The sequence below is a fragment of the Leuresthes tenuis genome, unplaced genomic scaffold (genome assembly GCF_036924035.1).
Source record: "Leuresthes tenuis unplaced genomic scaffold, fLeuTen1.0.hap1 SCAF_14, whole genome shotgun sequence".
Lineage (NCBI taxonomy): Eukaryota > Metazoa > Chordata > Actinopteri > Atheriniformes > Atherinopsidae > Leuresthes > Leuresthes tenuis.
The window spans coordinates 5,508,764-5,533,343 of record NW_027325368.1 but is presented as its reverse complement, the minus strand read 5'-3'; the positions used below and the strand labels follow the sequence as shown (position 1 = coordinate 5,533,343).

General features: G+C 43.1%; 1 protein-coding gene across 2 annotated transcripts; it reads right to left on the bottom strand.

Annotated features, from left to right (window-relative positions):
• Positions 1 to 523: 523 nt before the first annotated feature.
• On the bottom strand, positions 524 to 21,683 carry LOC140268246 (integrin beta-1-like). Of its 2 annotated transcripts, none has more exons than XM_072363005.1 (16): positions 21,356 to 21,683; positions 12,378 to 12,444; positions 12,007 to 12,092; positions 10,214 to 10,436; positions 8,894 to 9,064; positions 8,567 to 8,805; positions 8,316 to 8,471; positions 8,139 to 8,234; positions 7,948 to 8,037; positions 6,837 to 6,977; positions 6,479 to 6,681; positions 6,067 to 6,305; positions 5,767 to 5,989; positions 4,363 to 4,595; positions 3,904 to 4,070; positions 524 to 1,681 (listed from the first exon to the last, which is right to left on the bottom strand). In XM_072363005.1, exons 2-16 carry the CDS (start codon positions 12,442 to 12,444, stop codon positions 1,616 to 1,618), a joined length of 2,400 nt encoding a protein of 799 aa, XP_072219106.1. In that variant the 5' UTR covers positions 21,356 to 21,683; the 3' UTR covers positions 524 to 1,615. The 2 variants fall into 2 exon arrangements, with proteins under 2 accessions (XP_072219106.1, XP_072219105.1); XM_072363004.1 differs by lacking the exon at positions 21,356 to 21,683 and adding an exon at positions 13,620 to 13,640.
• Between the last annotated feature and the right edge of the window lie 2,897 nt (positions 21,684 to 24,580).

Sequence of the window (24,580 nt, the reverse complement as noted above, 5' to 3'; positions counted from 1 at the left end):
CTTCTTATTCTGCCCTTATATTTTTTTGTTGAAACCGTTTAAAAGCACCAAAAACTACCATGTCACTGGATACAGTTAACTCAAAATTCACATAAATCAAGGAACCAAAACCATTCCTCTCCATATTTTCTTTTAATTTGTCACCCCATTAGACAAAAATGAATAAGCACCGCTGTATAATACCCTCATTTTACACATTTTGAGTAACAAAAAAAAACTTAAAGTTCAAAACAGGACTAACAAACACTTAATGGAGCTTAAATGTCTGAATTGTGAGCTTCACATGAAAGACATAAAACTCTGTTAACATGAAGGATATGTGGTTAAAAAACAGTTGATCTGTTTATCTCTCTTTTGCAAGTTTACTTTCCAGTGCCTTCACTTGCCAGGATAATCCATGAGGTATGACCTGGCAAGTCATTTGTTCACATCCCATTAAAAGAAAAAAGGTCAATTTGAGGCAAATACACCTGTGAGTTAAAGACAAATGAAAGTAAAAGCACAATGACGCTATAATCATGTTGGGGTAAAATGTTTTAGAAAGTTTATTCAATAAATAATTTGAGAAAACAGAAACGTGTTGGTGAAAATGAGAAAAAAGGCACTTAAAAACAATGTTGTGATCTTTTCATTTACAGTAATTCATGAGATGTACACATGGTTCTCCATCACCAACAGCTCCGGATTCTTTCAACCCATCAGATCAAGGCATTCATTTTAATTTGAACCACTGATAGAGGAACAATGCTTGGGGCTACTCCCAAGTTAATGTCCCACAAATATAAAAAAACACCCCAAACATTTAATGTAAGAAAGTTTAGTTAACAACACACAAAAAAAGGCAGATTTGCATGTATTTGGCATTTCTAAAAAAGATTAAGGACCTGAGGTGGCTTTAAATTAAGCAAGTAAAACCTGTAGTCGCACAGTAATTCTACTGTAAACTGATGTCCTTCCATTTAGAAAAGGCACCAAGAAAATATCAACGAAGAGATTTCAAATGATTGTTCAGATGAATTAAGTGACTCATTAAACAAAGTGTGGCCTTCGGCCCGTTCTGTGAGGACATGTATGGCTTCACACAGAACCCAAACACTCTGTACACGTTTCACTGCTGCTACACTTTGCATTTCAAAGAGATAAGAACTCAGTCCACGCCATCACAAACGCAGCCACTCCTTTGGTCAGACGGCAGATCAATCGAAGGACCTTTGATCAACCTTTTTATGACTCAGTTTTCATTTGTTTCTCCCCTCCAAAACGCCACAGATGCCATCATTTCAAAAGGAACGACAAATTCGACCCAACACTGATGGCTTCTGCTTTAAAAAGGCACAGTTTTTCTATTACCCGGCCGGTTGTGTTAAAAAAACAAAACAAACAAAAAGAAAAACACATTCTCTCAAGTTCCACAGACAAAAAAACCCACAAAATAGTCAAACTGTACACAGACAACGCAAAGAAACCAAAACAAGTTAGTAAAACAAACAAAGAGTGGCAAAACGTACTGACAGCAACAACAAACAGTGAGCATTATTGTAGAAAACCCGCCCCGTGGTCAGCCCGGCCCGTTTTCTTCTCCATACAGTGTTGTCACTATGAGGGCGCTGCTCCATCACTTGCCCTCGTACCTCGGATTGACGACAGTCGTTACGGCACTTTTGTAGATTGGATTCTCACCCTGAGGAACACAGAAGAGGAGCAGCGTCAGGATTAAAGGTCAACTCAACGCCACGTAGCGTCAGCCTTTCAGGGAGGGCGCCAGGACACGTTCAGCCCGAGGCGAAGCGCCGCGGTTTGAAAAAGCAGAAGCTCTGTCCTGTGATTATGAGATTAACAGGAGATTTAATCAGACACGGCTGAATTAAAGGCCGTTTAGGAGCGCAGGCAACACAAATCAGCGGGTATGAGGAGGCTAACACACACACAACGATCTGCTGTTTGGTGTGAAGTGGGAAGAAGGCGGGAAAACAAAAGCATGGCGTCCGACTTCTTATTCTCCTCTACATACGTGGTTTTAATAGTTTTCTCAGGAGTGTGTCTTCAGGCTTGTGAATCATTGGAGAACCCAACCTTTTACTGAATATTCATTGAGAGGAATGAAGGCGTCCGCAGACTGACGTTAAAATGTTCCAATAATAATAACCTTTAGGGATAAATTGTCTCTTCAGCTTTAAAACTGTTGACTAATGCACAAACAGCAGTTAACAGTTAGAAATGCGTCCACGCTGCTTCTTATAATGTATTTAGAAGCTGAAAAAACACTGTTTTTATTATTCAAACATGAGATAATGACCACAGAGTTTGAGGAAGAAGTGAATATAAATTTAATGAAAGCATTTGGGAATGAAAGCTTTCCTTCAGTTATTTCAGTTTTAATATGAGAACGATATAAACTGAAGCTTTTAACCGACACCGCAGCCCAGTAAATAAAAACAGGTTCAATATTCACATTTAGTCGGTGACAGGTGAGAGAAAACCGCCGGCAACAAGAGGCAAGAGTGAAGAGCGGGAAAGGGAAAATTAAAAAAGAGGAAGAAGAAACGGCTCAGATTTAACTGTGGAAGGTTTTAATGCCTGAAGGCCAAAGAAAACCCAACATTCTGCATCATTTCTTGGATTTATTCTATTTATCTTTACAGATATTAAAGACCCTCAAAATGTTCTCCTCAAAGTGATGAACCGTAACGGTATTTTAAAGAGGGCTGGACTCCTCCACCTTCACCGATGAGACACAGAGCTCGTCTGATGTCAACTCAGCGGCTGAAAGTGACGGCGAGCCTCTCTGAAATGTTCGCCCCGCAGCCCTGCTGTGACTGTGTGAAGCGTGCGATGGAGGTGGAGGTGGGTGCTGCTTGAGCCGCGTAAACGGCGCTAAGTGGACCCTCTCAGACCCTCTCAGCCCCTCTGTTGACCATCAAAGTCGTTTTAGTTCTATCTTTTGAACAGCTGAGCGCTACGGAGCTCCACTGCCGTCAGCAGAGAAACTAATCGATCAGTAAACAACACTCAGGGTTAACAAACCGAAGAGATCAGTGGTTTATGTTCTAAAATAAAACAGGAACGTGTCCGTGTTCATGCTGCTGTGGGGTTATTTAAGCCAAAAGGAGTCAAAAAAGGTGGATATGTTTCTATAAAATAAGAGTCTGAACATCCTATGTGTTGTTTTTGGTCCATTATTAGTTAAATCTAAGCCTAAAAGGTTTGTACGCAGGGTTGTGAGAGAACTTTTAAAGCTTCACTGTGTTTCTCATAAGAGGCTGAAGACTGAACAGTGAATAAATGTGCCAAGAAAGCCCAAATAAGTAACTTATTAATCAAAAATGAAAAAAATGTGCTGATGTCACAACATGCTTCTCTGGCTTAAAACCACTCATCAGAGGGGAAACACAAGCACGAGGTGCACAAACCCACGGGGTGACCTAAAGGGCAGCAGCTTTATCCCCATAGCTGGGATTCTGGAAGTGGTTAATGGGACTCTTGTAAATGGGATTCACTTGCTAACATGAAGGAAGAAGAGAAGAAAGAGAAGAAAGAGAAGGAGGGAAACAGATGAGAAATAAATTAAGGCAACTTTCTACAGAACTGGGATAAACTGAGGTAGACTACAACAAATCCTTCAGAGGGAAAGCAGAAGCAGAGTAATGAGCAGCAGGCTGGCTGGGATGAGCTCCCCTCCTCCGTCTGTTTTACTTCCTTTTAAGGTCGTGCAGTTGGAGCATGCGGACGGTGAGTGGCAGCAGTGGCAGCCGGGGCGAAGGCCACTCCCTCAGTGAGCAGAACTCACTGCATGCAGCCTGATGGAGGACACCATCAGGCTGGAGGTTCTCCCCATTAGCTCAAACTCTTCTTTATGAAGACAGAATTGAGAGTAAAACTACATAAACTACGTGAAGAACTCACCGTGTCCCACTTGGCGTTCATCTTCTCCTTCTCAAACTTGGCAAACTCCCGGCGGTCGTGGATGATCATGAGCAGTTTCCAGATGAGCAGCAGGGCGAGGCCGATCATCACGATGCCCGCTACCACACCTGCCACGATGGGGATGATGTCAGGGCCCGTCGGGCACTCTGAGAGAGAGAAAAGGCACCAACAGCCGGTTAAATCTGAGGCTTTCTTTTAGAAGAATAATCAAAACCCACCATTTCTAATTAGAAAAGTCCCTGGAACAAATTATTGGAGCACTTCCTCCTTCCAAGTTTCATGTAAAAACTACATTTGTAATCAGGCAGGACTGAAAAAACGAGGGCAAAAGAGACTTTGATGCATTTTTAAAGGGATTAAAAACTCATCTTTAAAGACACACTTGCTATGAAAGCAGAGTTTTATGTGAAAGTCTGTCTGGTTTTCAGTCCAACGTACCCAGCTTCTCCAACACAACGACCTCCTTTGTGTCATTCCTGACGGCGTAGGTGAAGTAGAACCAGCAGTCGTTGGCGTCCCGCTCTTTGCAGTGGCTCAGAGGGTAGCTCTGGTCTGTGGGTTGGGGCAGCTTATCACGATCCGACACCTTGATCAGCGTGAAGTAGTTGCAGTCGCGCTCACATGTGTCCTTCTTATCACCCGCCTGGAACACCCGACACTGCACACAATCCCTGAGGAGACAGACCCGCTTTCATCAAAACAGCCTGATCTGCTGCATCAGAGTGGATTCAAACGGGATTATTCTGAACCGGAAACAAGCTAATTCGTCCCACAGAGGAGCGAGCTCCGAAGCTACCGCTGAGGAAACGCAGAGCAGCAGCCACTCTGATGAAGGGACGGCGACACAAAATGCTCCAGTCTCAGACATTAACGCCCGACACTGTAGCTAAACGGGCTACTACGCTAAAAACGACCTCTCTGTTAGACCTGGGAGTACCTGAGAGTTAAAGTTAGCATCTTTTTAATCATTTTCACCACCGCCGACACGACTTTTTACTAATTATGAATATTTTTTTAACATATTTGCACTAATTCTGTTCTTTATTTTACATCTTATAAAGTCGAATTGGTAAATCTAAACTGCTGGATATCATAGAGTAAAACTAAATCCTGATTTATTTGGCGCTTTCCTCAGCAGCTTGAAGTCTGTTTTCCACACAGTAAAGCTGCTAACTCCTGAGTTTAAGGCTTGAGGTCCGGTTGAAAGTCTTTTTCCATTATGACGGTTCCTCATTGGGTGAAATGAGCAAAGTGTTGAAGTAGCAGCCGTGAGAAGAGCTGGTCAAAGTCTCTAAAATGTGAAGGAAAGGAGCCTTTATCGTCTCCTTTAGCAGGAGGAAACGCAGCTCCATCCTTATCAAATATTTTCATTCTGTGGTGCCAGCTGTGATTTATGTGGATAATATGATGCGTTTGATAAAACCTCCTTTAAATGATATGATCTGGTGTGTCTGAAGCACTTTGATGTGATGCATCAAAGAAAAGAGCTTCATGAAAGCATTTTTATTTATTTCTAATGAAACTGGAGTTGGTTTTGTTTTCCTTTGGTGTTCGTGGTGCCAGGTATTGTCCTTTACCTGCATCTTTCTGTGGTTTGTGGTGTTTTAGGGCCCAATAAAATAACACTACATGTAAAGAGGGAGACCTGGCTGATGCCCCAGTTCTGTAATCCCAAAAATACCTGAGAGCAAACCGTCAAGAACTGGTTTCAACTGTGAAAACAAAGAAAATCTCCAGTGAAACTGGCATAAATGCTTCACATTCTCGGACTCTGAAGGCTCAGAGCGTCACGCAGCCTCCAAACCTCCAGATTAGTATTAGATTTGAAGCTTCCAGACTCACTTGTGCTCTGTGCAGACGCCGGGGCAGGTGGGACAGAGCTCGCAGGTGGAGCCTTGGAATTTGGAGTCGGTACATTTGCAGGTCCCGCACTCGCAGGTACCGCGGCCGTTACAGATCTGCCCGTTCTTAGCCAGGCAGCTGGAGCTGTCCAGCGAGCAGTCGCAGGCGCTGCCCGTGTAGTTGGCATCGCAGATGCATTTTCTGCATTCGCACCGGCCGTGTCCTGGTGGAGCACAGACAGCGTTAGCACAGAACTGGCCACACCGGGCTTCCACCCACCGTCCTCCTCCTCCTCCTCACCTCCGCAGAGCTTGTTGTTGGAGCGGTCACAGTTGAAGTTGTCGCACTCGCAGTACTTGCCGCTGTAGACCTCGGCGGGGTTATCCCGCTTCTTGCATTCGCAGGTCCCGCAGACACAGTCGCCGTTGTTGCTGCAGATATCTGTGCCGTTGTCTTTCCGGCAGTTGGCGTCCAGGTCCTCGGTGCGGACTTCGTCTTTGCTGCACTCGCAGAGCCGGCCGATGCGGCCGTCGTTGCACCTGACGCACAACAAAGGTCAGACGTCTCAGTCACTGCAGGAATAACGCTTTTTATTCACTGAACACTGTGACATAAGAGCACCAAACATCCAACTCATGCCAACGTTTCTCTGCAGAAAAGGGAACCTTCTGCTTAAAGATGCACAGAACACAAACCCGTTCTCCTCACTTACTTGCAGGCTCCACACTCGAAGGTCCCGTTGCCATTGTTGCACAGCAAGCTGTTGGCCTGTCCGTCTTTGGCGCACTGACAGTCGCAGATGAAGTTGAGGTTTACCACCACCTCCTCATTGAAGCCCAGCGGTTTGATTGTGAGGACCTCAGGCTTCCCGTCCGAAGGACACTTCTGGGACTCGACGGAAATCTCAAAAAACACCTGCGAACCAGATGAATTTAGGGGTCAGCGAACAAAGAAAAGGAGCCACTGAGCTTACCGTCACCTCCTTCACACACGACTGAAGATTATTAGCTCGTCGTGTGTTTAATTAACAGCTTGGTGACCCAGAAACAGAGCGTCCAGCTCCTCGTTACCTCGTCTCCGATGGAGATGTTGGAGCACTTCTTGCCGTTCTCGCCTGTTCCCACCACATTATTCTTACAGATGGACTTGTAGGAGATAGAAATTCCCTCTGGTGGTTTACCGTGATCCAGGATGACCTCAGACGACAAAGACTGCCGAGAAGTCAAACAAAAAGAAATTACATTCATTTAGCAGCAAGATTTTAATTCAAGACTATGTGGGGAAAAGACCTCCACCAGATGAGTTTTTATGAAATTTTTCAGGGTCATCCAACACAATTCGACAACTAAGAACACCAGGACCTGAAATATGCCTCAAATTTATTTATTTATGTTCGTTTAGACATCCGACATCTTATGAAAAGCCAAGAGGAAGAATGTGTGTGTGTTCGGTGCGTCAAACTTCATCCGAACATGTGGGGAGCAGGGCAGCAAAAATGTTCGAAGTTGGAAACTTTCCACGAGATTTAACGGGACTGAACTGGACATTTTCTAAATTCAAGGCAGGGAACTTAAATTTAGTTGGTAAAAAATACATTCTCATATAGTAGTAAATTTTTGATGACATTGTGAGGTGAGATGCATTTGATTTGTGGTGTTAAATCTACATGTTTTCATACAGAAGCGATCTAACTGGTAAACCAGGCGTGCTAACCCTAAGCTAGCTTTCTTATCTCGGTGCTAGCTGCCTCAGATGTGATGCGACTTCTTCTGCTTCCTGTTTGACGGTTTTCTGCAACCAAACAAAGTTTTATACAATCTCAGCAGACTGTTATCTGTTCGTCACGAACGCCATCCGATGTGTGGAGGAATATTTCCAAAACCTGAACCAAGGTTCCCATGGCAACATTCTGGGAGTTTACCGGGATTTTTCGGCCCCTTTGCAACCCGACAAACTGGGTCTTTGTGTATCTGTGTCCAACAAACGTTGAGTGGAAGTCAAAGGGCTAAAAATGTTGTTTCATTTCTCTAAACAAAGGATCGTGTAGATATTCATCTCTTCAGAGTGTTAAAGTTATGATGAGGACTGATGTGGATCAGCAGTGACTTCACTCCTCGTCATAAAAGGCATTTCATGCACAGGAAACAATCCATTATCAAAATTCAGGCTCTTTCCACTTACATTGTAGGCGTCAATAATGAGTTTGATGACGTTGCTGGAGTTGGAGGACAGCGTGCCAACGGCTGACTTGGGAATAAGGTTTTTCAGCTCCTGTAAGAGAAACAAAACTCCATGAACACATTTGATCTGTGCGGCTTCATTTTGGAGTTATGTCACTTGAACTCCAAGCAGGAACATTAAAGAGAGCGGACCTTGTAAACAGGCTGGAACTCGTCGGTTATAGCAAAGATTGTCTGGATGTTGTGGTCACTCAGTTTCTGAACCAGATGAGCAATGGAGGGATAATCCTGTCACACAAGCACAGAAAAGTTCAGAAAACGGCTCCGTCCGTCGACTCTTCTCAGATTGGATGAATAAAGACTACATACGTAGTAGTGGCTCATGGTGTACATGCCGTTCTCCAGGTGGCACTTCCCATCGTTGGGCAGGACGATGCCTCCCAGTTTGCCGTCTCCCGCGAAGTGGAAACCGGCGTCGGTGGAGAACACGAGCAGACGAGTCACGTTCCGCCAGCCGATTTGTTCCTGGGATCAACACAAACAAACATCTCCTCGTGAACTTTGCACTCGACACCTGCTGGGAAGACGAAGTTTGATCTCCCGAAGAAGCGGCCGCTCACCTCGCACACCGCCACCTGCATGATGGCATCGAAACCCCCCTCTGGGGAGTCCAGGTTGCCTGAGATCTGCTGCTGACTGACCAGCCGGTTGAAGTCATCTCCTTTGTCGGTCAGCTTCAGGACGTTCTTGTAGCTGAAGGGGCTGGTGCAGTTCTGGTTGCCCGGGCAGGGGTTGAGCAGCCTGGCTGGCGTGGTGCTGATGTAGGGCATGACCGTTTTCTCAACAAAGGAGCCGAAACCTTAACAGGCGAAACAGAAGAAAGGAAGCAACGTCAGACAGCAGAGTGGAAAGGTTTCTTCGTCTTTTCCCAGATGTTTTCCTCTCACCGATCCTGAAATCCGAGGTGATTTCCTGCATTTCCCTCATGAGGTCGGTGCCGAGGTTCTTGACGTTTTCCAAATCGTCTTTCATGGAGAAGGAGAGGTCCATGAGGTAGTAGAGATCGATGGGGTAGTCCTCAGCACGCTTGAATTTCAACTTAAATGTCTGCGGCTCTCCTAAAAAGATTTTAAAAAATTCCATTTTTAGTCAGTGGTAATTTCATCCATGAAGAAAACGTAAAAAAAAGGTGAAATAAACACAATAAAGTAAAATAAAATAACATAAAACACAACGGATAAAAATCAAGGTGGTAAATTCTACTGAAATCTAACACCAAGGAGAGGAAATGAGTCTTTAACAGCATCTTAAAATGTCAAAATCTGAGCATATCTGACAGGAAAAGGTGAGTTTTTCCACTTTTTTTGTGATGGATCTTTGAATAATGATGATACAAAGGTTCTGCATCATTTAGAGCCTTAAAATCACTTCTGTGATGAGCAGGAAGCCAGTGACCGCTGTTACACGGTTACTTTTATTCGTTTGCTCTAAATGCTCTAAAGTGGCCTGATTTTGTATCAGCTGCAGACGATGAAGAGACGGCTGAGCTGCACCTTCACAACGTTTTCAGAGGCTTGAACCCTGTTTTGACATCTGTTTAACAACTTTAAAAGAGCGTAAAAACTCACACTAAGGTTTATTTTAACAGACAATTCATTATCTGAAGCCAAAGACAATCTTTCATTACGTCACCAAAATGCACAACTGTTGTTTTGTTCTTTTGATATGCAGCTCTGTACTGAAATTTGTTGCATTTGTTGAATGGTTCCTGTTTATTTTTGATCCGATAACTCTATTAATCGATGGTGAAGTCGATAGAATAACCTTTTGCCCGAATCCAAACAGTCGTCATCCTTCAGGGCAGTTAGACAGCAGGGTAAGGGAATCCTAGAAATTTAAAAAGAAAACTGGGCCCAGGACGGAGCCCTGAGGAGCTCCAGATGTGAGCGAGGCTGCACAGTGCGACATGTGATAAAAATCCTGTTCGCACAACTGAAGGACGCTCAGATGAAAACTTAAATAGCCTCTGAAATTGAAAAAAAGACTGAATCTAATCTTTTTAAAGGGGGAAGTATACAGCAGTTCTGTAGATTCTGCTCATTTTTGTGTGTTTTTGACCGATTCTGGAGGAATTATTTTAAAAAAATAATGTCAGGCTGACTTCCTTTTTTTTAAGCAAACACCAGTGACCAAAACCTGTAAACAAAACTCTGCCTCTTGAGAGCAGCTTGAGGCCGACTTGGTGTTAAAAGGAGTTGAATATTCACCAGTTCTGAGCGACAGGGTGACTTCCTGAGGCTGGATCTGGGTGATCTGCTCAGCCTTCAGTTTCTCTGCGACATCCTTCCTGCGAGACGTAACGTCCTTGTTTTTGTTAATTTCGATGCGTCCGCGTGGATTCTCAATTTTCTTCTCGTCACAGTTTCTTTTCTTCAGGGACTCCAGATCGTCGCAGCGGGCTGATTTGGGCTCCCCCTCGGTGAGGAAATTCTACCAAAAAAAGACAGAATTAAAGGCGGATGACACTCACAACAACACAGTTTAACAGATATTTTTTTAAACGTACTACACAAGTTTGTCAGCAGAGTTGTGAAGCATTTTTTCATCTTAAATTGGGGTAATTTAAGGCACGAACATCTGGAAAGATCCTGCAAATGTGCAGGAATTTCTCTCGGTGTGGCTGGCATGAAGAGACATGTTGGCACCAGCTTCACTTCACATGTTGCATAAAAGGTCTCTAAACTCAGTCTGTGAAGCAAAAAGATCCTGATTTCTGTGTTATTGGCTGATAAAATGTACTAATACGAAAGGAATCTATGCAAAAATGGGTGAATTCCCCCAACTTCATCATGAACAGCTCTAAAACATCTGCTTTCCGAGGCTCGGTAACAGCGACAGACAAAGACAGACAGGTGACTGGGAGTGAAGCTCAGTGTGAATTCACAGTTGATTGGAGGGAAAAGTTAACTAGGTCAAATCAAAAAATAGAGCTTTGACCCAATTCCTTTAAAACCACATGACCCCCTTATTTTCTCCCACGCCTGAGACGGACGGATCAAAACACCACCAGGTACTCACTTTAGTCAACCTGATTTATACAGATAAATAGTTTAAAATGTACTGCAAAGCTACTTTGTTACGGATCGAACACCCGCACGAGCAGATAAAAGCTCAAATATTAAACTGAATTCACTCGGAGCTGCAGATGTTCCACCTTATCTGGTGAAAAACAGCAGCAGGGGTGTGATTTCATCAAACTCCGGGCTGGATGAGTACTGACAAAGTCCAACAGGAATGCAGCCCTGTCTTAACAAATGCTAAAAACCGACTGCCAGGATTTAACCGTCCAATCAGAGCGCAGCACTGCTAACACACGGTATCTACAGTTTACGTCTAAACCCCAGATGACATGTTAGGATATTTATTTAGGCTAAAAACAAACTGGATAAACTCCTGACGCATGCTGCTGCTGCTTCCTAAGAAGTCACATTCAGATCCACATTCGTCTCATTCTTCCACAGCAACCCATTGATTTCATTAACATCTGTCGTTCGTGTCCCTGCTGATATATCCCAGATGTGAAGGAGTAAATGCTTCATTTCAACCTCATGCTCAGTGTATTGTCACTACAGCAACAACACCGCCCTTGGACACTGAAAACATCCAATTAAACAGCTTTTCTCAGCCCAAGTTTCCAGTAAAGACGAGAAGAGGCAGCGCTGATGTCAACGTTTAATGGAGCTGTTGTGGTTCAGTTGCCTTTTGCTCAAAGCAAAACAAAGAAAAAGCTCTTTAATCTCTTAAAACCGTGGTCAATTAAGTGCAGACAACAGAAATAATATGAATAATAATGATAACTTGTCTACTTTATCATCATTATAGTTTACAGTGCTCATACTTTCAGACATTTCTTCTGTAAAAACAGAAAAACTTTGCATTATTTGACGCATTAAAATTACAGCTACAAGCCTGAAGGTAACTTAAAGAGCCAAAGATCCTCCGGTTAGGCTTCAGTCGTGAGATAAAGTGTCTCCTCGGCAGCTTTATTGATTCAACTCACTTCATCCGAGCACCATCCGCACGCCTTGGAGACCTGGATGCATTCCCCACACGACTGTGCGTTCGCCTTGATGCATATGCTTCCATCTGAAAGAGACCAGGCGAATTCCTCTCAGACAACATGTTGAACAGATTTTCCATTTGTTCACTTACTCAAACCAGCTTTTGGCTGTAAAACGCAGCCGCTTGGCCAGTTCAGAAAAGTGAGTCATGCTGGGGGGAAAGCTTCAGGCAGCTGACCAAGAGATGACTTCACCGAACTGTTAACTGCCAACGCAGTCAGCAGGTTTAGATGAAGCCTAAACTGAATGTGCCTTTTACAGAAAACATCAGAAAACAAACTCCTGGGATGTTGGTGTTCTCACTTCTTACCTTGCTGTGCCCAGCTGCCACAGAGGACCGCCGATAATGTTGCTAATAGAAGAAAACGTAGATCCATCTGCAGGAGAAAAACAATGAAATATGTCACTGACGGGTAAAAGGAAGAGATGTGTGTTATTTATTGCTTGAAAAAGAAGAACCTGCACAGGTTTTATGGAGCCAAGCAGGACAACAAACAGCAAACAAGCTGAGATAAACAGGAAGGTACGTGCAAGAGCACCCGGCTTATGTGTCCTGCTGTGGTTAGAAAGGTTTAACACGACAGAAGTTACATCTAAAGAGAAGGTGTGATCACATGGTTACTGTGTGGTTATCTCACCTCAAACAAACCGTGTTTTAATGCTAGGTTTGGCTGCAGAGAACAATACGATATCTGCACAGATTTCCACTTTAAAACCATGATAACGATTATGATGACTTGCAATAAGGATCAATCCCCATTTTCCCTTCCCAAATATGGACGAATTATTCAGCCGCACTCTGCTGGCGTCGGCTGCCACTTCATCTGTGCTTCCATGAACCAACATGCCCGCCGCTCTCTGGAGTCTTTTGTCTGGCTGGGCCTACATCAAGCTGACTAACACCTCTGCTAGATTCAACAAGGAGACGACAGAAGATGCAAACTGTGGCTGTTATAATGCCTCTCCGGGATATTAAGCAACACCGAGAACAGCCCAAAGCAAAGAGAGCTGATTTAACAAAGTTAAGCCGCACCTGAGATGTTTCAGCAGCTGAAATCAAACACATAGAAGTCGGCGTGAGAGTGTGTGAGCCCATATTTGGTCTCACATCTCTTCCTGAATCTCTGCCATTCCCAAACCCTTGAAAAGTTAGACCTCTGGTTATCTGCCCCGGTGGGGCACATGCAGGAAATACTCAGTGTGGACAACAGCTGGGCCAACAAGCGTGCCCCAAAATAGCCTGTTCCTGTTGAATATTAAGCTGATCGGGGTCAACAGGTGTTTATTCTCGCCACACATGAGAAGAGTTCGATACGATGTGGAGAAAGAGAGCTAGCTGCCCAGTGAAGGAGCTGTAGGCCAGCGGGTAAATGCAACACGCCACAAAGCAACCACATCCTGTGAAATGTCAGACGCACACTTCCCATAGTCAAACAGCCCCTGTGAACAGAAATGTCAAGTACATGCAGATCTTTGTGGGTCGAAACAAGATGATTTACAGCCACCGTTCCAATAAAGAAAGTTACAAAACAAAGGCAGATGAAATGCTCACCAGCCAACACATCATAACTCAGCTCAGACCGACTCTGAGGACCCCACTGAGGCTCCACCCCAACATTCCTGAAGACCAGCTTTGTTTACTGCTCTGGGGTTTGCTCTGGAAGCCATTCAGGACCTCCATTAGTCTGAGGCAAAGTCAGGGCGGGATCTGACTCAACAACGACCAAAAAGTGTCGTCCCTTCGCCTCGTCATCCAAAAGAAAATCACTTGCTTTGTTATTGGCAACGATTCAGTAAATAAAAGGCTTTAAAATGATGTCATATGAGCAGAAAATGTCCAACAGAGTCCGACTTCCTCATTGGCTTTAAAGCATTAACGCTTTTCAACCTTAAGCAGGGTCTAACCGTCAAACTTCACAGGTTCCACAGAACCGGCGGGACATGAAAGCCGGCGCTGCTCCCGCCCAATCAGCGCCACAGCTGATAAGAGTCGATAGCAGCCAACACAAACAGCGAGGAGCCCTAATCCATAACAGACTGTGGTCAGACTGTTGCTCAAAACTGTGAAAACATAATGAAAGAAGGCAAACCGGTCAGTTCAACAAAGAGAAACGGGTCCAAAAGGACCGCCGTCTCATCTGCTCGGTGGATTACCAAGGCCTCAGAAACCACTTATCACATGAATAAATGTAAAAGCTGTTTTATTTTCCCCTATTTAGAGGTGAAAAAGGACTCTCCCAGTTGTAATAAAGGTGCATAATGAGGTCAAAGTAATCAATGGTTTAATTAGGACACAAAAGGTGGATTTTTCAAGGTAAACTACTTCTAAAGACTCAAGTTAGCTGGGTGTGTTTCTTCTCTTCCTCACAGTGTGACACTTTATTTATTTAGAAGTGCTCTCACAGACAGAGGAAGAGTAAACAGTGACTTTTTATGGTCAGGTTGGAGAAGACATGCTTTGTGGCGCCGAAAGTCGACGTCAAAATATTTGATACGATTCATCGTCTGTTTATAACAACCGGAGTGACTCACCTGCTTCCAGTCAACCAGCTATCGATGCAGGACTGGAGCAGCACAAGTTTAACCTGTGAGAGTTTATGTGGGAAGCTGTGAGGAGGCTCATGCACGTAGAAGTCATGTTAGACATAAAGAAAAGAGACTAACTTAGATCGCAGAGCTTCTGTTAGCATCTCCACTATAAATGGGCCCTAAAACAGACAACAATACTGACCTTAAAACACCAAAAACACCCATCTTAACCCCACCAACCCAGAAAATCTACACCAGCATCATCTTTTAAACTTCTGCTGTCATCACCAGTGAGATTATGACTTATTAGAGGCCAAAGCGTCACTGCTTTACGCACAGAACAGTGTTATCCTGATGCGAGTCGACTGAAACTCAACCCTCAGCATTTGTTAGGACTGTGGGAACATTTCTGTGCAACAACGGAGCATTTCTGATGAGAATGCATCAAGAAAGTGTTGTATAAGGGAAAAAGACACATTAACACGCAAGGCAGCACATCTAATTATACATTTTATTGTTTCCCAGGCTGCTAAAGGTCAGTAACCGGGGCTCACACCAAAAGCCGCTCAAAGGGGCGGGGCTTATATGTATAGCAAATAGCAGGCATATATAATAATCCATCCACACATCGGTTCCCTCTTTCACCATGGATCGTACTCTGGGCCTTCTTTGTGTTGCATCTGCGTATTTGCGATGGAAACGCAGGTCCTGTTGTCTTTGGTCCATTTGAATTTCCCTTTCCCGCCTTTTTTCCACCCTCGGAATCCAGATCGGCCCCAATTGGCTGTCGTCGCTGTCGCATCACTGCTCATTTGCATAAAGTTGAGCCTCTCTCAACTTTTGAAGCTCACGATGCTCATGACAACGGCCGCTCATCGACATTGAAAATTAATGGCAGCTGGCCACTCAAGACGCTTTTGAGCCCCCAGTAAATCAGTACAGGCTAATAAATACGGCATTTATACGATGGAAAAGCCCAGCGTTATGCACCAGGTGTGAGCTAACGAGTCGGGAACATTTAGCCGAAGTTACCTCGTCCATCTGTACGTCTGCACATGAGAAAATATCGAGAGGCCTGGGGGGGTGTTCTTATCCACCAAAACAGACATTTTTTAAGTTAGTTTGAAGTTGCTCTCCTGGAAGTTGGGACATTGTTTGTGGCTGGTAGTTTTGTAGCAATAAGCATCGGTTTTGCATCAAATCCACTGCTAGCTTAAGGCTACAGTCGCCATCAGCTGACACTATACGAGCATTTCTACGCCCACTTTGACCACATGGCGGATTCACACACACAACGGGGCTGTATTCATGCAATAAACTGATGTATAGAACAACAAAGTCTGTAAATCCGGTGAAAAAAAAGAGGGCATTCAAAGCTGACTTCAATCACCCTGAGAGAACCTTTTTTTTTTTAAGTTGACGCCTCCACCCGTTAGCAAACATTTAAGAGACATTTCCCCCTCTTTCCCTCTCCCAACAGCAAGAAACCCGAACCGAAAGAGTCCAAAATCACACTTTTTTCCCCATTGTTTGGTCAAATTCTGTTCCAGAGAATTAGCAGAAAAAGACAAACTAATGAGATATTCATCAGTATGTGTTGGACTATTGTGACGCCTCTAAATGTGAGATCTATGCTGCTCCACAACAACTAACCCTGCCTTATAATGCACAACTTTGCACCAACTCTGTCGTGATTTTAAAGAAGCAAACATTCATATTGAAACCTCCGCAGAACGAACTCCTCACATCACCTTTTACAGATGGATTTCCACTTCTAGTTTCACCTTAAAGTTACAGAAACACTGGGTTTTGTGCACACTTTGGTTTGTTTTCTGTGAGTTAAGGTTGGCTTCGGTGACAAACAGGAGGTGAACATGATGGCACTGACTCAGCTGCTCGCAGTCTGGGTTTAAGTCTGGGATATCCTGCTGATATGTGGAAATACTGAAGAGTGAGTGCGTTTTTATCAGAAGAGCAGGCAGAAACGCCCTCAGCGGGAGCGGCTCGGATCAAAGTTTCATGAGCTTGTGGCGTTTGTGTCGTCACTATGTGGGTCTTCCAGTGAAAGAGTTTATTATTACCCGATTGGGAGTAAAACAGGTCTGTAAGCTCAGCAGGAAGTCTGCTTACCTGAGCCTGTGAGACTCAGAACAGAGAAGCATGGTGCTGCTGGAAGTAGAGCACATCTGTGAGCGTTTAGCATTTCTCAACCAGGTCCCTGTTCACATGGCTGCTTCATTCAATGTGAAACGAGTGCAAAATACTGAGAACAAACAGGATAGAGTGGCATCATGGTTTCATGCATCGGGTAGATAAAACTTGCGGCTTTAAAGGTTAACCGACTCTTAAAAAAAGTGGCTTTTTTCTTCAGAAAAACAGAAGTGAGCACTGAGCCCACTGCCACATAAGTGTTTCTAACTTATTGGCTTTTCACTGCTGTGTGTGGGTCCATGCAGCTGAATCCTGAATGCAGGCACTGACAGAGAATGAAAAACAAACCCGTTATGATCATTTCTTTAAACCCTCTCCACCCCTCCCTGCTTCCTGGGTGCCACCACTTTTAAAACCTCTCTGCTCGGGTCTTCCATGAACTTGAGTTTCCAGAGCCACGGTTGAAGCCTCCGAGGCTTAGCGGGTATTAAAGGGTAAGTGCTTTTGGGTAATCTGTGTCTTCTATCAGACACTGCGGTCCAACACAGGCTGCAGGATGCAGTGTAATGATGTTATTTCCTGCAGCCACAGCTCACCGGCTCGTCCTCTGCAGGCAGCGGCAGCTACAGGGTGTCGTAGTCCTCAGTCCACTCAGAATAAACACACCACCTTGTTTTAGCAGCTTTTAAAACCTGCCCAACACACAACTTTTGATTAAATCCCCATAAATCTAAATATTGGTGCAGCCAGACCAGTGTAGACTGATCTATAATCAGCCAATTAATTAAACTTTCCATCCAAATACATAAAAACTATGAATCCATTTAGGATGCAGTGCTATCAGTGCTAATGACCTGGACCTGCATGATATTACTCGGGGTAAACTGTGCGTTTATGGAATAAATTCAAGTTAATTAATCTTAAATAACACTGGAACTTTGTAATAATCCACAGCCATGCACCGTTTCCCACCAAAAGATGTCTCTAAAGCATCTCAAAACTGGGTGACCTCCACACCGTGAGCCTCCTCGCTTCCCTTCGCCACCAGGTGAGCCAGCCGTGCGACACCTGCTGGGAGCTGCCCATTAATCCGCTCAGCGGGACTCTTCCTGATGCTAATTTCCTTTAAGTCCCACCCAAGCAGAGCTTTTCACCCCAACAGGAAGTTGGAGGACTCGCCTCTGACTGCAAACACAGCATGTTTAAAGGAAACTCCACCCACACATAAAACGCCCGTTTATCAGGTCAACACCTGACTTTTCAGATTTCAAAGAAATTACCTCTGATTTAACCTCTTTTTTCAAACTATGTTACACAGAGAGCTGCTTTTAATGATCACAATCAACTGTGAAAGGGCACTAAAAGTTAAAAGTTGTGTATAAGTCCCAGAAATCAAATTCAACAACATGTTACGTACTCATAAAATGTGGAAACTCATAAATCCCTTTTCAGCTGGAACTACAGGACCCGTTTGAGGTGGGGGTCTATCGTCATGTGGAGGATATCCCAGGATATCTCCCAGCCCCCCTCAGAGAAGTGAGATCATGCATTCCAGCTTAATAAACTCCACACGGAGTCATGGAAAACTTCAAGGATGGAGTGATTCAGCCAGTTTGATATCAGTGCCTTTAACGTCTTTCTTAACCTCTTCCCCTTATGGTGAAAACTGACTAAAAATCAATGATTTTGGCACGTTTTAGCAAAGCAAACACTAAACTTTTCCCCAAAAAAAACACTCTAAATGTTACTGAGAGAGAGAGACTGATGATCTGAGATGCTGAAGAAAACATAATCAGACCAAAGTTTAAAGCCCGACCAAGTTTTAGTCCAAATTTGATAACAATGGCACAAAAAACTGAATGTTTAACACAGCTTTTTCTACAGATGGAAGTCCAGGGGATCTTATAAAATAGCTCCACAGCTTCATCTGATATTTCCTCCACATATCTCAACTCTAACTTGAAATATAGATTTAATTTAGAGTCGGACGTGTAGGTTACGCAACACAGACCATTTTAGCCCGTGCACATGATGTGGAAGCTCTCATATTCAAGGATTTTGGCCATATTTTGAATGTTCATATGCAAAACACACTCATAAGAGAGCTCATTTACTAAAAGTTTTACTAAACTGGAATTATCGGGACCCGATAAGCATCCTAACTAACAGAAATCGGGGGAAAACTGCAATAAAATGAATGGATTTAAACAGAAATTAGCCTTTGGAAAGCCAAGTGAATACCATTTCCAACCACCCACAAACTATACGACAAACGTATCAAATCAAACGTACAAATACTCCAATATAAGCTACCAATTTCCACATCTGCAGCCCTCATTAATGCACCTGCATTTGTCCTGTTTCGAGTCGAAATGTCTTTGCGATATTGGGATTTTCTTGGCGATCTTATAACGTTCGTTTGGATTTATTAAAATAAAAACCCAGCTGAGCAACAGCCTCAGACTCCAGCCAATAACTTAAATGGTTGTAACACTTTCCTACTGACACTCAAAGCTTAAAAAGAGTAAAAAGGAGAATCACACGCTTTGCTGAGCCTTTATGTGAATCATTATGGTTACAATAAACAATGTAAAAGGCTAGATTTAACACTTGTGTTTTATTGACTGCCCGTGGTCAAAAATTAACATTTTTTAAAAAATGAACTTTGTCCCTGAAGTTATGACTCACAGCCAGTAGGGGGTGCTGCAGCAACCTGGTTCGCATATCCGTGCACGGATTGCGTCCGCTGTGGTCTCTGTATCGTAAAATGCTTTAAATCAATCCAACCACAAGAATCGTAGCTTTCCAACGACACGTTATACGAGCAGCTACTCGTATCCAACACTTACGTAAATGGAGAAATGCTGCAGAAAACAGCTGGCGGCCTGTTAGCCGACCGGTTTTCACAGGGGTTAAAGAACTCGCAATAAGAATGTATTATTAACGACTTTAAAGGCTTTTTAATGTCTTTTTTTTAAAGAAAAATACTCCTAAACGTTGAAAAAAGTCCACTAAACAGTCCTAAGAGCTGTAAAGAGAAGGCAGCCGTAAGACTTCGTATCTCTTTGAGAATATCGACTGTATTTCCAGTCGTGCCTCTAAGACCAAGTCACTAACTTAAACCTTCCTGTGTGGATTACAGAGTTGCCTTCTTTTATTTTTAACGTGTCCTCTGTTGGGACCTTCAGCACCGACTCATCTTCAGACATAGCACTCCCCAAATGCCCCACACGGCCATCACTGGAAGTCCCGTCATCCCTGACTCACATCTTACAAGTCGGAGGCTGAGTAATGCACAATGACCCTTCAAAGTGCCCCGGACACTCCTGCTTAAACAAGGAAGTGACTCAGTGGTGCACAGCTGGTTATAGTCTGCAGACGTGTATCAGGCCTGGAAGTGTGTTATCTGAACCCATGTTGCCATGCAAGATGAAATACGTTCATTTTCATGTCTCCATACGAAGCCCGGGGCAAATCTGCATAATAACCCCAGTCACTTACGCCCTCAGCGGCGCTGATAACCAGTTTTAACCCTGCAAATCAAACGTCTCCGTCCTTTAATTCAACTAGAAGAAAACAACACCCTCAGGGTGCGATTCCTTCAAAAGGGGAAGTTAAAGAGGCGGACAAGACCGATCCTGTCCAACTTACATACTGCAGTAAACATCTCTGACTCACATCTCTGGGCAAAGATCAACAGGATACTTTAGCTTCTGGTTAACCAAAGCGGTCTGCTTTAAGATGTCCAGGTTTTACTTCATCCGAAACCATAGTTTATACACCGCAGAGTCCTTTAACAGTCTTTACAGAGATTATAATGTATGTTTTTCACTTGAAAAGTCATGTAAATGTAAAAGTCAGTGTAGAAATACAAATGTTAAATTAATTTCTCTTGAGAAAAACTGCAGAAAATAACATTTTGTCAACATTTCAGACAAGTGGAGGTCATTACAAGACTACACAAACTGCTAAATAACTCACAACTTGAGCTGTCAAACATTTCTCTTCAAGTTATCACACTAACACTAAAAAACTGGACCTGAAATTGAGAAAATGCAACAACCATTAAAGGTCCTTCGAGTTATCCCAAGAATGAACCAAAGTCAATATAAACCACTGTGAGAGCTGTAGGGGGTTGAAAATGCTGTAGAAAAGACCCAATAAAACCCACTTTGAGAGCAGTACGTTTCCAGAATAAACACCTAAATGGATCGGTTAAAGGTTAAGCGGTAGTTTTGGCTTTAAATGCAGGGTTAACGTGATTAAAAGTGACCCAGGAGACATTTTTCCTGTTTTAACCACCCATTTTGCCTCTGTTTCGGCACTCAAAGCGCCTACTTTTGGTCTGCTTTCCGCAAAAATCCACATTATGATTCAATATGAGGCCTCCTACGGGGTTAAAAATGCCATTTGATTTAAAATGCTGTTTTAAACCCGCACTGTGTGATGTCTTAAGACAATTCACGAAAGTGTCTTTCGGCCTGGTAACTCGTCCTTAATCCACACCCAAACTTTACCCCTGAAGACAAGCATTCTTCTGTGGCTTACATTGTTTTCAGGCAGGCTGGTTAAATGCGACCAAATATAGGTTAAAATAACATAACTCACCTTAAGATGACGCCTTAAGTCCTTTTCTGTTGATTTAGAGTAACATTAGCAGCGAAAATGTCCTCTTTTTAACGGAATAAAAACGGTTGCTGGGGCCAAAACTAGCTCCAACTGTTATGAGGGTCCGCTTTGTTTTAGCTAAAGAGCCGCACCACTCGGCTAAACGCGTACCGTTTCCGATTAAATCACGGGAGGGGCTAATATTTCTTCGTTTGGGCTTTGTAAAAAAAAATGATAAGGGCAGAGGAGACTCTGACTCGTCGGAACACGTTACTGCTCTAATGCTCCTGGTGGTGAGCCGTTTTTTTTTCATATCTCACTAAAACAAACCTCTTCTTTACTTTAGCCCCGCCTCCACAGGAAGCATCGCGGTAGGTATGGGGTTGAAGAACGAACACGCAGCAGAGAGATGAACTCATCCTCACCTCCGTTGCGGTGAAAATTCACACCTATGTGCGCTGCTTTCTGCACTTAATCAATATGCATATTGCTTATTTCTTTATATTTTGCTTCCCCGCAGCCGGACGTTCATGTAATCTTTTAAAGTGGTCCTGAGCAATAGTTCTCCAGGTTTTCTGGAAATATATTTCTTTTAAAATTGGCTTATTTTTGACTCACTTTCAGGCCACTCCTTGTTCTTTACCATTTTCAGGGAAATGTGTGTGTTTTAAAAGCCGCTTTACAAACACCTATGATGCAACTTAGCAAAGAACCAATTTTAGATTGTATCTTTTGTCACATTTTTATAGCAGCTTGTTGCAAAGACAACATTTTCCCCATTTCTTCAGTTTCTTCTATGAAAAATACCAAAGATAACACAGTTATCAGACAGACAGAAAATAGTATTTTCTGCACCAACAAGGTGATTTCAAAAGAAAACTTGTCATATCTCAGCATGGTGTGCTGTGTGTCCTTAAAACATTTGATGAAACTGGTATTTGGAAGATGTAACTGAAGCTGGGACCCAGACGAGGAAAGAAACCCAGCAGTGCAATGAACTCTAATTCCACAAAAACACAAATAGATAGGAACTATAGCACTGACAGGACAAAGAAACGCAACCATGGTATTAAAGAAATGACAAGGAGGGAAGAAAAACTGGAGGTTTAAATACAACGAGGGGGACCGGGTCAAATAGTCTTCTTTGTTTAGGAGTGAAATGACCCGGAAGTGTCATAAGAGCTCTTCAGATTCTCCAAATCCTGAGGAAAGGAGTTCCAATGCTTCCTTAATGAGCTTCATAAGCACCAGATACACAGAGCCGTCATTTATGAGAGTAAAGAAGCTCATTCTGACACTGAATTCCCTGCAGACACAGCTTTTATAGCGGCGCTCGATCGTTTTAATTTTTAGGCACAAATTTTAATGAGAAAGTAATAATCTGGATCATATTTTTTGATCTTCTGTAGTTTCAGAGTTGCAGACCCTCATCAAAAGTGAAGTTGAATTCTCAGTGCAGCACAGTCGTCTCTTCTCGTTCTTTAGAGAAGACTTGTGGGTAAGTGTGGTGCCACTTTGGGCAGGAAACCTCCCACAAACCGAAGCCACAAGACGATAGTTCACACGAGAACCAACTGAGCTGAGATGGAGACATCGGCGTCATTTGATGAAGGTCACAAAACACACAGAGCTGAGACACTTCATGGAAGCATGAACACATTTTAGAGAATATAAACCACTTCATAAATACACATTTCCAGGCAGAATGCTGCCCCTCTGTGGACAAAAATAATTCAGCAAAGAGCTGCAGCTCTGAACATCCTGTTGAACAACCTGTTGTTCTTCTGGCTGAAGGAACTGACCTGAAGTATCAGAAAGGTAATGAGAGGAGCTTTGGTCTCCTCTAAGGCTAAAGAGGATGTGAGAGGGAGCGATAAAGTGAATCACAAGATGATTCCCTCAGAGCTATAAGCTGAAAACTAAGCACAGCTATTCTTTACAGATGGAAAAGTCCTAAAGCAACAGAAAACCAGCCAGAAGTGCTTTTAATGGTGATAAAAAACTGTTAAACTGATGCCAGAAACTAAATCTATAAACTGATCGGATGCTGTTTTCACATCTAAAACAACTACTGTTTGTTTTTATATTCCATAAATAATTAATAATACGTTCTTTACTGTAACAGCGTGAGATGATGGTTAAAGTACTGTGGAAAAGCCTTCAGCCCACCTTCTAATGTCTATATATTTTGCTTTAAAGCAGCCAGATCTTCTTGTAGTCTTTTAAAATGGTCTTTATCAATAGTTCTGCAGGCTTTTTGAGAGTCTTTCAAAGTTTTTCTTTGGACATTTTCTGCTTTTTCACTCATTTTCAGTCCAGTCCTTGTACCTTGCACCAGTGTTTTTTGTTTAAACCACTTAAACTCTGACCCATGAATCCTATAAGAATAAAAAAGGCTCCTAACTCAAGGGATAAACCAGTGTTGTATCGACACATAACAGACAACTTAGCAAATAGTAATAATTAAATAGTATCTTTAGCCACTTTGTTACTAGCAGCCTGTCACAAAGACATTTTCCCCATTTCTTTAGTTGCATCTATGAAAAACAGCAAAGAAAACACAGTTTGACAGACAGAAAATAGGATTTCTGCAGCAACAAGGTGATTCCCAAAGAGCTATTAGCTGAAAACTTGGCATATCTCAGCATGGTGTGCAGTGTGTCCTTAAAACATTTGAGGAAACTGGACAAGTGGAGGACAAAAGAAGAAGTGTCAGGCCTAAAAAACTATCTACAGCAGATGAACAGGATCTGAAAGTGATGTCCTTAAGAAAGAGGAAAAAATCCAGCTGTGACCTGACAGGACCTGAGAGATGCATCTGGACCTTCAGCTGATCCATCTACTGTTGGCCCAAGCCTCATCAGAAATGGTCTCCATGGAAGGGTGGCTGTCAAGAAGCCGTTCTTAAGGAAGGGAAACAGGGAGAAAAGGCTGAGCTGTGCCAAATGACACAAGAAGTGGACTGAAAATCAGTGGCAGCAGGTCTTATGGAGGGATGAATCCTTTTGGACTGTCTCATCACCTGAAAAGGAAGTAAAAGTGACACTTTGGAGGAGGATGTTTCACAACCTGGCAACCCGTTTCTATTTATGGATAAAAGATCCACATTTCTAAGGGGAAAATAACTCTTAAATGAGAATAAATAGAGTAGATTTAAATGCAGATGTTGGACAAATTGACCCCTTCGAATGTCATCTTTAAGGTGGAAAAAAACAGCAAAGCAGC

What these genes read in the sequence shown, in the direction of transcription:
- LOC140268246 (XM_072363004.1), bottom strand. An exon ending in CACCCTGTCGCTCAGAACTG is followed by an intron (nt 9,065 to 10,213) that starts GTGAATATTCAA and finishes AAATCTTTTTAG; the next exon opens with GAGAGCCGCAGACATTTAAG. An exon ending in TTCGAGTGTGGAGCCTGCAA is followed by an intron (nt 6,306 to 6,478) that starts GTAAGTGAGGAG and finishes GTTGTGCGTCAG; the next exon opens with GTGCAACGACGGCCGCATCG.